General features: G+C 54.2%; 1 protein-coding gene across 9 annotated transcripts in view; it reads right to left on the bottom strand.

The window, feature by feature from the left end:
* DGLUCY (D-glutamate cyclase) overlaps window positions 1-12,552 on the bottom strand; it is a 62,792-nt gene that overhangs the window by 32,005 nt on the left and 18,235 nt on the right. For 5 of the 9 annotated variants that reach the window (XM_045201756.3, XM_045201754.3, XM_024568420.4 and 2 more), the window contains 5 exons: window positions 10,468-10,600; window positions 7,460-7,619; window positions 5,523-5,721; window positions 2,956-3,106; window positions 1,771-1,893 (listed from right to left, as the gene is read on the bottom strand). In XM_045201756.3, coding sequence (XP_045057691.2) covers window positions 1,771-1,893; window positions 2,956-3,106; window positions 5,523-5,721; window positions 7,460-7,619; window positions 10,468-10,570 — 736 coding nt within the window. In that variant the 5' untranslated portion in view covers window positions 10,571-10,600. The remainder of the gene's footprint in view (window positions 1-1,770; window positions 1,894-2,955; window positions 3,107-5,522; window positions 5,722-7,459; window positions 7,620-10,467; window positions 10,601-12,552) is intronic. The other 4 variants (XM_053928242.2, XM_053928244.2, XM_053928241.2 and 1 more) reach the window with 3 other exon arrangements.

The following is a 12,552-nucleotide window of genomic DNA, read 5'->3' as shown; positions in this document are numbered from 1 at the left end:
CCCTGAGTTTGGGATGTAACTTTATCCTCTCTAACTAAACCTGCCCCCTCAGCTGTAAAAGAGCGGTCATTGCCTCCTGCGCTTGTCGGAACTGGACTGGAGGAGGCACCTGCAAGTGTTTAGCGAAGCGCCCGGTCCCGCGTGAGCCCTCGGTATGTGACGGTTTGCTTCCTGAACCAGGCACCGTGTCTTGCTCAGCCTGTGTCCTTGGGCCTGGCCCGTTAGGTGCTTCGTTCTGCTATACTTAGCTGACAACCTTCTGCTTTCTTCCGTGTCTTATGTTCGCGAGTGCTCTAACCCCACTCGGCTGTGTGTTCCCGGGGAAGAGGGACCCGTGCCGATTCATCTCAGGATCCCACATCACGCTGTACATATACATAAAAGGTGCTCAGGAAATGTAGATGGGAATTGAGTAAATAACGTCTTGGATTTCACAGAAAGCAGTAAAATGTCTCAGTTCCAACCGAAAGCCAAAGTCAGCCACCACTTCAGGAGGAAAGCCCACTGATGGATGCAGAAATCCTTGTCACTTAACTCTCAGACATGGGGTTAAGGAGAAGCACTAGAGATTTCGATGAATGCGATCCCTGTTTTCTGTGTGTTGGGCAGCACCCAGAATGGGTCGCCGTGGAGCCAGGCAGACCAGGGCGGTCAGCTCAGGCGTGGCGGGGCTTTGCCCGCAGGCGGGGAGGTGTGCAGTAGTTCATCTGTCGCCAACCCAAGTTTAAATATTCGAGCTTGAGCGTGAGGTACGTAAATGAAAAAGACTCCAGGCTGTCCCTGGCATATAATGGCCTTTGTTCTCATTATGATCAAATGTGCCATCTCAGAACTAGCGGGCTGGAGTGCGCTGGGACGCCCAGGGCAGCGGGACCTCATGCCACAGGGAATCCCCCTGGGCTGCGGCAGGACGGGGGTGAGGCCGCCGCGCTGGAGGGTATTTACCAGTGAGTGTGGGTGTGTGCACGCACGAGCACACGCACACTTGGAAATGACCACAAGGTCCTTGAGAACTGCGTCTTGTCTCAGGCAGCATTTTGTTCCTGAGACTGGGGCCCATGCCTGGCACATAGTAGGTGCCCAATATGTTTATGTTAAACAAACAGAATCCCATGGGTCTTGGGGGTTCACGCCTCACCAACATGCCAGAAACGTGTTTTCCTATGATGAGGCCATTCTGATGGCTCAACCTCCATGCGTGCTTTCAAATAAATTGAAGGGGACACTCAGTTCTGTGATCGGCAGAATCTTCCAGGGTCTACGACAATGGGTGGCAGTCGTTATATTTTTACGTTTCGTTCATGTCCCACCCTGACTGTGCAGGGGGCCAGTGAGGGCCCCCATGCTTCTCTTCATGGCCGTACAGCCCTCGGCCTTCGAAAACCTGTACCAACCACTCTGCAGCAACGCCACGGGGAGCGGCTGTGTGGTTGCATTGCCTGTTTCTACCTCTGCTTTCAATGCCACACCGACCTCCAAAGTGTCTCAAAAGGTCAATCTACATATTGGCCGTTAGGTGACAAGCCTTCTGCAGAGAGAAATGTATTTAGTCAAGACGGATGGGACCTGAAGGATAAGTGGCTCTGGGGAACCCATCCCTGGGGTGAAGAAAAGAAAGAGTCCAGGGACATCTTTGCTGCGGGCTGCAGGTCTCTGTTACACGATGTGACCCCTTACATCAATGCCCCGGATGAGCCCGTCCTTCCCAGAACTACAGACCCGCGGGGTTCCATCCTAGTCAGAGCGGTAGCCCCCGGAGCCCGGACGTACTGCAGCTGCTGACAGCCTCGAGGCTGGTCAGGTGAGAGGGCCAGAACACCGGGACATCCCCTGGCCGACACACCTCGGGATCCCCGTAGTCAGGTTTGGAGAGGTCTTTGATTCCCAGCAGTTCTGCAGACAGAAGAAGAAAATGAATCCCACCAGGCCCTGCACTGGCAGCTACCGTCTAAGCTGAACGTTTATGGTCCTTTCCCCAGGAGGGGCTCTAGCCCTAGGGCTGCTGTGAATGGGGCAGCAAGGATGAGGAAGAGCAAAGGAATCGGGTTGAACAACCGAGGATGCTCGTTGGCTGTGAGTCCCCCTGGAGTGACGGAACCCCAAAGCCCTGCGGCAGCTGCTGCAGGAGTCTGGGTGCATTCAGCCCAACGCCTTCCTTGTGCAAATTGCTAAGGAAGCCGGTGTTCGTGAGTCCAACTCGGTACGGACTGAGTCACATACCACAGGCCCAAACTCGGTCACTCGAGCAGTAGCAGCATCCCTGCCCCTGGACAGCCACCGGAGGTTGCTCACAGGACAGCAAAGAGGAATGTTAGTCATGAGGAAAAAATCAGCAGATGCTTTGCTTTGGGTGGTCCTCATATCACTGTTCGGTGAGAAATGTGGTGAGGGCTGGTTGTAGTTTTACAGAATGCCATGCTTTGTCTGATTTCGTCTGTTCCACAGCTGAGCAAGTTCAATGACACTACATGCTAACTCACACCCAGGGCCCAACCCCGAGCTCCCACCAGGCCCTCTGAGAGCCTCCAGGAGGCCTGGACAGCATCCACGCTTGGATCCGCTCACTCACTCTCAGATTATTTTTTCTCAAATTGAGTTCAGATGCTGGGGATCCGTGGGTTTCAGTTCCAGTTAACATTTGGGACAGAGCTGCGTCCTACCCAAACATGCCACGGAACAAGAGCCTGGATTAGAGGCCGCTCTGAGACAAACAGCTCTGCTGCCAGGCTCTACCACCTGCTCCCCTGCCCCCAGTTCACTTGAAGTTCACAGGAGCTGTTTGCTATTCTGCCACGGGCAGCAACCTTCAAACCTGAGGGCACCTGGGAGCCCAGCACCTTTAATACAGCCACGGGAGGGCAAGCTACGGGAGCTCAGGAACGCCGCACGTTCCTGTCTCCTTGAGCCGAAGGCCAAGAGCAGCCGTCAGAGTCATGAGCAAGTGCGGGCACTGACCTGGGTCGCCGATGTGAACGGGTTGTCCCTGCACACCCCCCAGGGAGCAACTGGCCCGCACCAGCCTTTCCAGCTTGTCCTCGGGGATGGGCCTCATGGTGACCACCAGAGGGCAGCAAAAGCCAGCAATGGTGACACAAGGCACCGCTGTCTGCGAAGAAATCAAGTTAAAAAAATGTTAAAAAATAGAATTGGCCCAGATCAGAGCCCTGAGTACCAAGAGTTCAAGGCAGTGAATGAAGTAGGTAGGAGGTTCCAGTAGCTCTTACAAAACATATCTTCTACTCTCATGTGACAGAGAGAGGAGGAAGTTTGCTGGTAACTGTTGGTCTAGTACAGAGAAGCTTAACTTTGTGTGCGCCGTGGACCCCTCGGGTAGTCTGGTGCAGCTGCGGAGCCCGTCAAAGTGATGTTTTAACCATGTAAAAGGAAATGCATGGGATCGTAAAGGAAACCAGTTATAGTGCAAATGCAGTCGTCAAACTGCGAAGACGTGTGGCACAGCCCCATGCATGGTTCTTCATGAACAGATTAAGGAACGAGACGACAGAGCCACCGTCATGGTCAACATGCAGGGTGTTTCTGAGGAATCTGGAAGACTGTGAGGTGCCATGAAAATGACCTGTGGTCCCCTCGGGCAGCCGCAAAGTCACAGGGTCAGCTGACTCGCCTGTACTTTGTTGCCTGCATTTGTCGCCGAAGGCATGGCTCCATGTTGGTTTGAGGCTATGGAAGTGGAAATGTGATTTTTCCTTCCACCCAAGTTCATGGACTCTCTGAATTTTCTCCACGGACCTCAATGGCCAGCGGACCCCAGGTGAACCCTCTGGGGGAAGTGGGGCAGAGGGACCCAGGGGAGCAGGATGTATCAGGGCCCCTGGGCCTCCTGAGCCCACACAGGGGTGGAGGCCTGTGCCCGGGCCCCACTGGACCCTGCCTCACTCTCTGGTCTCAGTAGAAGTCGCCCAGGATGACCTGTGTGACTTTCTGGACCCTGCCATGGGGCTTAGGAAAGACTTCAGACCTGGCCCGGATGATAATCTGCTGGGATGGCATCGGTGCCGCCCGAAGGGCTTGCTGTCAGCACCCTGGCCGCAGCCAGATGCAACCTCGGTGCACCTGCCAGTTCAGTGTCCGGATAATAGCACTTGGGAGAGGGCACATGCCAGGGACGCACTCAGGAGGGGGGCAGTGACCCCCGAACCTGAGGCGCCTCCTTCATCCCTTTAAACCTGTCACCTGACTCCCAGATGGTTGCCTGGCGTTTCTCCCAGGAGCCCACGGGCAGAGGTGTCAGCATTAAACCGAAAGCTGGTTGGTAGCCACCAGGGGCTGCGCGGTGCTGTGGAAAACCCACGGCTCCGCTGAACGTGTACCAGGGGCCGTGAAGAGCACCTCTGTGCAAAGCACCTGCTAATGGCCACAGCTCCACTCACGGCGTTTCACAGATGCGAGCCAGGAGTCCTGAACTCCACTCCGGCTGTGGGACTTGGGAAAGTCCTCTTCTCTCTCTAGGGGCTACAGTTTCCTCATCTAAAATGAAGGGCTCTGCGTAGTGGGCCTCAGGGCCCTCCCAGCTCTCACCTGCCATGTTGGGGGTGTGCCCCGGGCAGGACCCTGCCCCAGGCCCTGCCAGCAGCTGGGGCTCTGCACTCGCCCCTCCCTACCTTCAGGAAAGCCTCCTACTTCACACATAAGAAAGCCACTCAGGCACCTGTTTCACACAGGAAAAGCAGCTCATGCTGTGGGCAGCCTTGCTTCTCATCAGAGAGGCAGCTCAGGCCGCCCTGGCCGGAGCCCAAGCCTGCAAGCCCTTGTCAGGTCCCGGAGCCCAGGGTGAAATCTCCAGCCTGAGTGCTCCCTAAAGAAACCCGGAGTGGGCCGCAGACGCAGGCTGACTCTCACTCAACCCAGCCAGCGATCAGGGAACTTCCTGCCCTCACACAAGTGTCCTGGAAGGGGTCAGTGGGCTGAGGGGCTCTGGTTCTCTCCCCATGACAGTGGCTGGAATAAGGCCTCAGAGGCACCACAGGGAGCCATGTCCCAGGAGAGGTGACCACCCTGAGACTGTGACCACCAGTGGCCGCCTCTGGCCAAAAACATGACCCAGCTTCCCTGACAGAGGCATGCCCTGGTGGCTCATGGCCTGGCCAAGGCGCTGCCACTGACCCTGGGGTATTGACCCCACCGGGCACACTCTCACCGATGTCAGAAAGTTCGAGCTGGAGAGGATTTTCCAAAATCTTCCTGAGATCCCCTCGGGTAAAGGAGCTGCCCAAATGCCTAACGGGCTGGTTTGCGCAGCCGTAGCAATCCGTCCACAAGGGCTTGATTCACGCTCTCAAGGCCACGCAGGGTGCTCACAGTGGTCCCCAGTGTGGGCTGCTGGCCCCGTTTTCCAGATGAGACAAGCTCAGAGAGGTCCCAAGTTGCACAGCTAGAACGGGGGCTGAGCTGGGGTCAGAGCCTGGGTGTCCAGTGCCCTGAGCCAATGTTCTCTCCACCCCAGGAAACACAGGGGGACCCACGTTTTCATGTCACACTGCCCTTGTGGATTGTGCCCCTACCTTGTATGCAGCCCCGTGGCCGTGGCCTGCTGGGTCTCTTCTGGGGAGTCCCCCTTTCTCCAAGGCCCCTTCCAGGGAGAAGCTGCAGCCCAGGAAGAAGGTCACCATGTCCTTGAGCTGCTCCGAGTGCCCCTCCAGCGAGGTCAGGCTGCCTGTGCAGGCACCAAACTCATACTTACAGAACGGGGGATGGTCCATCCTGGGGACACAAGGGAAAGTTCACAGAACTCCCGACTCATTATGGCCCTTGACCATGTGCTTTTAAAAAGACCAGGGAGAGCGTCAAGTCAAGGAACATGTATAAAGTACCCAGGGACAAAGACAATGGAGGGGAGGCTGAAAAGGGGAGGTGGGGATGGGTAGGGCAGGGGAGAGTAATGAGGGGGGGAATGGGGACAACTGTAATGGAACAATGATTTTAAAAAAGGAGCAGGGAGAGAGAGAAGGACATCCAGGGCTGAAATTTCGGGTACTGGCACTGAGGCGGGGCACATAGCTTTGAGCAGAGCCTTGCTGGCATCCCTTGAATCTTGGTAGACCGGAAACTATTAAATCAGCGTGTGTATCACATAGCCCCACCCCCACCCTATTATGTTTCCTGTAACCTCACCCAGGGACCAACCAGACCAGCAAGGAACAAACAACCTGTCCTTTCTGCCATCGAGGCAGGGCCCGCAGACCAAGGGGACAGGGGCCACGTGTCTCAGGGAAGCACTCAGTGCTGGCAGTGGTGAAGCCTTCCCCTTCTTTAGAGAAACTCTTCTGTGGGGGTGAAAAACTTTGGTTACAAGGCTGTGGTGCGTTTGCCCCAAAGCCATTTGCTGAGCCGCTCCTCCATGCTGGGCGCAGGCACACTAACGGGCCTCAGTGATGGAGGAGACACAGCCCTTAAGAAGCCAGAAACCTCCCATTAGCAGGTGAGACTCCATCGCAATCAGATACTTGTAGGACAGAGCCGTGAGCATTCCCAGTCCAGGTGGGGAGTGAGGCAGGAAGGGGGAGATTCCTTCTCTCCCGCAGAGGGGAGGGGCTGGAGTTGGGTTCTGAAGCGTGAAGAGGAGTTCACCAGCCCGATGAGGGGGAAAGTGTAGGCATCTGCTCCAGTGTGCCCTGTGCTGGTGGTGTGGGAGGTACTGGGGAAAAGGTAATGAGCCGCTCAGCCTAGGTGGGGTCTTGGAAGGACCCTCCCACCTCCGGAGTCCTCAGAATGATAACACAGTGTTCCTTCTGTGGGGAGGGTTGGGGCGATGGAGTGTCCAGGGTTGGGGACCACCCTGCCCTGGGGCCGGGTCACTGCAGGTCTTGATAGGAGGCTAAGCTCTCAGCTGCGGGAGGGCATGAAGAATTTAAACAGGGGGGTCACGTGATCAGATGTGGTTAGGAAAGTCACTCCAGTGGGACAGCAGGAGAGGGTGGCGTGGGGGAGGAGACCAGTCCCCAAGTCCTAGGGGGTGAGGCATGGGAAGGTGGGCGCCTGAGTGGGGGTGGCGGGAGAAACACGGTTCCCTGAGGCGTTGACATGGAAGTGGCATCCATTGGGCCATTTAAGGTCTGTGTTAAAAGTCCAGGGAACACACCCCACAACATTAACCGTGCAAGTGTGTGCATGTTCTTCCTCATCCTGTGCAGACAGGTGGCTGGCTTCAGGGAGGGTGGGGATGGATGGTAGCGTCAGTGGGATTTCTCCAGGGCTGGGTGGTTTTGGTGATCCCAAAGATTTTTCCTGCGGCAGGGGTGGGGTCAGGGAATAGAGGTAGGAGTCAGGAGGGGGCAGGGGGATGGGGGGGAGGCAGCTCCTTCCTGAGCAACGGTCCTGAGTGAGGCTCTGTGCCAGGCACTGTGGGGTCCCGAGGCCAGAGGCCCCTGGTGACAGAGACCCCTGGCTGTAGCATCTGGCCACTCCCAACCTTTAACTCCAGCAGACCCACAAGTTTTACCTGGTGTCTGGGACAGTGCTCAGGGTCTGCGATGCCCACCTGCCTGGCTCGCTTCGGCCCAGCAGGGGCAGAGGGCCACTGTTGGTGTGGCAGAACTCTTCAAAGTCCGGGGCAAGGGACTTGTGCAGGAGCACCACGCTGGCTGGCCGCGGCCCTGGGGCTGCCAAGAGGAAGAACACATGCGGTCAGCTGCTCCCTGGTACAGCCCTCTTAACGTAACTTTTCAAACACAGAAAAATACACGTCAGCGTGCAGCTTGCTGAATTTTCAGAAAATGAACACACCCATGTAACCCGCATTCAGGTCAAGAAACAACACACTAGGAACATCCCAGAAACCCCCTCACTCCTCTGGCAGTAACCTCACAGCCCTCCCCCCCCCCCCCCCCCCCCGCCACAACAGCAGCCACTACCCTAACTGCTGACGTCACAGGTTACTTTTGCCTGTTTTTCATGTAATGGAATCGTACAGTATGAGTCTTTTGAGTTTAGTTGCTTTCATTCAACAATGTTTGGGAGAACCATCCGTGTTGTTGCGTTTAACAACAGCTGGTTCAGTCTCATTGCTGTGTGGCATAGTCATTGCCACGGGCACTTACCCCCTGAACGGCAGACGGGCATTGAATGGCTTCCAATGTGGCGTTAATAACAGGGCTGCCACGAACATCTTAGCACGTGCATTTGGGGGTATACCTGGGGTTGTAGGGTGCATACATGGCCAGCTTTGATACACACTGCTAAGCAGTTTCCAGTGTGGTTATAATTTCACATCCCCACGCACCAGTGGCACGTGAGTTCCCGGTCGCACCATGCGTGATCTCTCCCATCCTCGGCATCACTGCCCTTTCTCACTCCAGCCACCCTGGCAGGCGTGTGGAGGCATCACACGGAGGCTTTATTCTGCACCACCCAGGTGACTAACGCCAGTGCCTTTCCATAGGCTTCCTTGGCCATGTGGGTGCCCTTTCTAGGAGAGACCGTCACGTGTTCTGTCTGGCAAGACCCTTGACTGAGCGGGCTCACAGAATCCTTGACTCTCCCTCCAAAGATGCAGTCTTAGCGGAGCTATAGAGGGAGACCCCCTGGTGTGCCATGACCCCCTCCTGTGGCAACCAGCCCTCCTCTAGGATGAGGAGTCTGATTCCTGATTCTGCCTCCGACCAGCAGTGCGACCCTGGGCCCAGCGGTCCCACGGCTGCCAGGACACAGGTCTGCGAGCTCCCTCCTGCGCAGGTTACCTAGCACGCAGGTGTTCACAAAGCGGGGTGGAGTCACACTCGCTCTGTGGACCCTGGTGCAGACATTTAAAGTCATGGTGCAGATGAAATATTTAATGCTAGTAAGAGATGTTTGGGCTGCACCGTTAACGGCACAACACTAGGTAACAAGACAGTGGGCTCAGCGTATTCCCCTTTATATAAAGTCGATGAAAGCTAAGAGAAATACATCCGCGTGTTAACCATGGTTATTTCCAGGTGACAAGACTGTGGCTGATTTTAATCTTCTTTAGGTTTTTCTCAATATTCCTAAATTTATACAATAAATAGGAATCATTCAATCACTGGAGAAAAACAAATTTAAAAAGTTATGTTTAAAACAAAGGATATTTCCTTTAAAAAGACCACCCCACAGGAAAGCACCCTTATGCTCTTTTGGAGAAGTGAGCTTGGGTGCAGTTCTTCTAGATGCCAGGTTTGCTCTGTCAACACATGGACACTTCTCTTCTGCAGTACTATTGTCAGCTAGCATTTCGTGCTCATATGTGCCAGGCTCTCTGCGGTAAGTAATTTATCTATGTCATCCTCTGAATTTAACACATGGGGAAAACAAGCGGGTGTGTGGCACAGCCAGGATGCGAACCTAAGACAGGTGGCCGTGAGCCCCTCTCATGTCACCACAGGGCTGTGGGCCCGAGACCTCAGTAGGCTGGGTCCACCACCCCCTCCAGCACCTTCCTCCTCGGCGAACGTAAAGTGCAGCAGAGGCTGCCATCTGCAGACAAGAGCCTCGGACTGGCTCCTGCTCTCACCGCCTGGTATTTGTCATCTCAAACCCACAGCACCGGCCAATACTGCAGACAGATTTCCCAAATGAGGACACACTTGACCCTGCCAGCTGCTGAAAGCCCAAGGAGGCCGACTGTGCATCTCAAGCAAGCCCAGCGTGCCTCTGAAAATAATCTGGAGGGAGGTGGAAGGAACTCCACCAGCCCAGAGGCCTCACGTTCCCTGGCCAGCCCCTTCTGCCCTCCAGAGCCTGTTGGGAGAGCCAATTGGATTTTTAATGCCATAAATCAGAGAGGTATTTCGTGCACAAAACTTCCTCACCTCCTTTTTAACTACACGGACTTCAGAGCCACTGCATTTGGTTTTGTTCATCTGCTCTTCTGGTCAGAGAAAGTCTTGTCCCTGAGTCATCCCCATTAGTGAGATGACATGGAGCAGAGGGCCGCGTGGTGTCTTTTTGGAAGGGGTGGGGGACCCATGAGGAAAAGATTTCTGTTTTGGTCTGATGTCACACGCACAGCCCCTGGGTTGTGAATTTTTGCTGAGACTCCGGTCAATGACAACTTTGATAAGTTTTCTCTTGCAGGATCTTTTAGAACCTTGGGTGTCACTGCTGGGAGATAGTAGGGAGATGGGTGCTACCCAGAGAAGAACCAGAACCAGATTAAAATGTTGCATTATCAGAGGGCACTTTTCTGGGAGAGAAAGCCCTCCCCTCATCGGCGGCCGTGGGTGGTTCTCCCTGTGGAGCGATGGCAACCGAGTGGTGCTACCTGGTGCCAGACCCCTGTGTAAACAGGTATTCACCGAGTCTGGCCCAAGTGCCAGTCCCTCTGGGAAGCTAGCTGGGGACCAGAGCCAAATGCATCTGCTCCTACTCTCTGTCTCCCATGCAGAAGCTGGACATCTCAGGGATTCCTGCACTTCGCACAGCTGCTATTTCCAAAATTTCATGACCCAGAGAATTCCTTTTCTCTTTTTTTAAACCCCAAGCACCACTCACCCCCAGCCATGCTGGACATGTTTCGGACGTTTGGTTTCTTTTGTAGAATCCAACTCCTTATGATAGAGGGAGGGCAGGACTTCAGGCGGAGTGGGAAGGACATAGCGCCGTCCTTTGACAGGCCGCAGAGAGTCTGGGATAGGGGATGAAGGAAACACATGAGAAAGCACTGCTCCACCGAAGGTGGCAGACTCCCTATCAGCTACCACATCTCACCGGCCCTGAGTGGTTCCTGGCCGCGCCCCAAAATGGGTGTTGGTGGGAGCCAGTTCTTCCCCCTCCCCCACCCCCTTCCAGTCTCAGTCTCTAATGAGAAATTCCTAACACTCCAAGACCTTTGTTTATGCCCTTCCCCTGGCCTGGAGTGTCCTCCCTCCCTCTCAGAAGGCCTTTGCATTCCTCTGCACTGGTTCAGAATCTTCCACCTCTGTGAAGAAGCCAGCAGGTGCGCACTGGCTTAGCTGGGGCTCCTAGGCTTCGAACCATTCTTTGAGGCACTCGGTTTGGTCTACACTGCAGTTGACCCGATGTTCTACTTGACTCTGAACCCTTTTTCTCTCTCCTTGGGAGACTCCAAGTGCCTAGGCTCCTTCCACAGGCCTCAGAGCACACAGTACCCAACAGAAATACTTATGCCCAAATGAACGAAGAATGAATGCCACATGCAATCGCAAAGGAAATAGCAGGCTGAACTGCCTGTCTACACGGGACTTCTACTGTTTCGACTTCGGTCCCCAGGAGGTGGAGACTTTGTAGAATCTTCTTTATCTCCTCTCACTGCCCCCACTGCAGGCACAGAGTCTTACACAGACTTTGGCGAGTGAACAAATACAGGGGTGCAGCAGAAGTGGGTTTACAGTTGTGAGTCCGCAAAACAGTGTTTATGCTTGTAGTTATTTATTAATTATTGTTATTTATTTGTATTACAACTGTAAACCTACTTTTGCTCACCTCTGTACTGTAGATTTTTCAAATACAGAGATGGTCTCAAAGCTCTAGGAAATTACATTTAGAAAGGAATTCTACAAGTTGACTTCTTATATTCTAGAAAGAGAGGTTTCAATGTGTTAGCAAAATCCAGGTCCCACTGTGTTGGCCTCCAAGGCACAGACCATGTCTTCTTCTTCAAAATATGCCCCGTGCCTAGCATGGTGGCTGGCGCAGAAGTGGGAGTTCAGTGAGCATTTGCTGAATGACTGGCTGACTGTAGAATGGATGAGAGCACAATTCAAAGGCAGTGCCCCTAGGGAGGCTCTGGACAAGCCTGATTTTCCGTTATTCTTTCTGTCTAAAAGAGAAGAACCCAATGGGATTCTAAACCACCCATGTATGGTTTCAACTCTAATGTCAGAGACAGAAAACTGGGTAAACCTCATGGCCACTGGAATGAAGAAATTGAGATTGTATAGAATCTCTGACAAACAAAAATTTAAAAATACTGCCCTGGATGGGGCAGAGATGTATTTACAACCAACAGCGAGTGCTTTCACAGCTGCAGGCGCAAAGGCTGCGGGCACACTGAGGAGAGAACAGTTGGTGCTGCCTGGCCAGGGTGGGGGTGGAGGGAGGGTCAGGTAAGGTTGGGTCCCTTTCACCAGTGGAAGATGCTGAAGCTCAAGCAGCTGCTTTGGCAGGTCAAGCCTGTGCTTGCCTGCTGGGCTGACAGAGCACGCCCAGGCCGGCAGACCTTGCTTCTTGGCCAAACAGCTGAGGCGTCGCCTAAGACCCTGGGTTTCTGTGGTTCCCCGCTGTGGAGGGCTTAACACCTCAGCCAGGCCCTGAGCAAAGGTCAAAGACAGAACTGTTCCATAACCATGTGGGGACAGTGGCCAGACCCCTGGAATAATTGTCCTCACTTCGTATCTGGAGGAAAGAATGAAGTTTACCCTAAACCAATGAAAAGAGAGACCCCACAGGTACCCAATAGCGCTCCCCCTGCCCATCATTACTTGATAGGGTGTCAGGGGCAAGCTGGGGACTGTTTTCAGATAAATTGTAGCCAAAAGACCAAACTCTGAGGATGAGTGCCTTTCCTTTCCTTTGCCTTATTTATTTATTGTTCTAATATAAATTCAAGGGGATCTA

Source organism: Desmodus rotundus, chromosome 7, assembly GCF_022682495.2.
Source record: "Desmodus rotundus isolate HL8 chromosome 7, HLdesRot8A.1, whole genome shotgun sequence".
NCBI lineage: Eukaryota > Metazoa > Chordata > Mammalia > Chiroptera > Phyllostomidae > Desmodus > Desmodus rotundus.
This window is presented reverse-complemented; position numbering and strand designations above follow the sequence as displayed.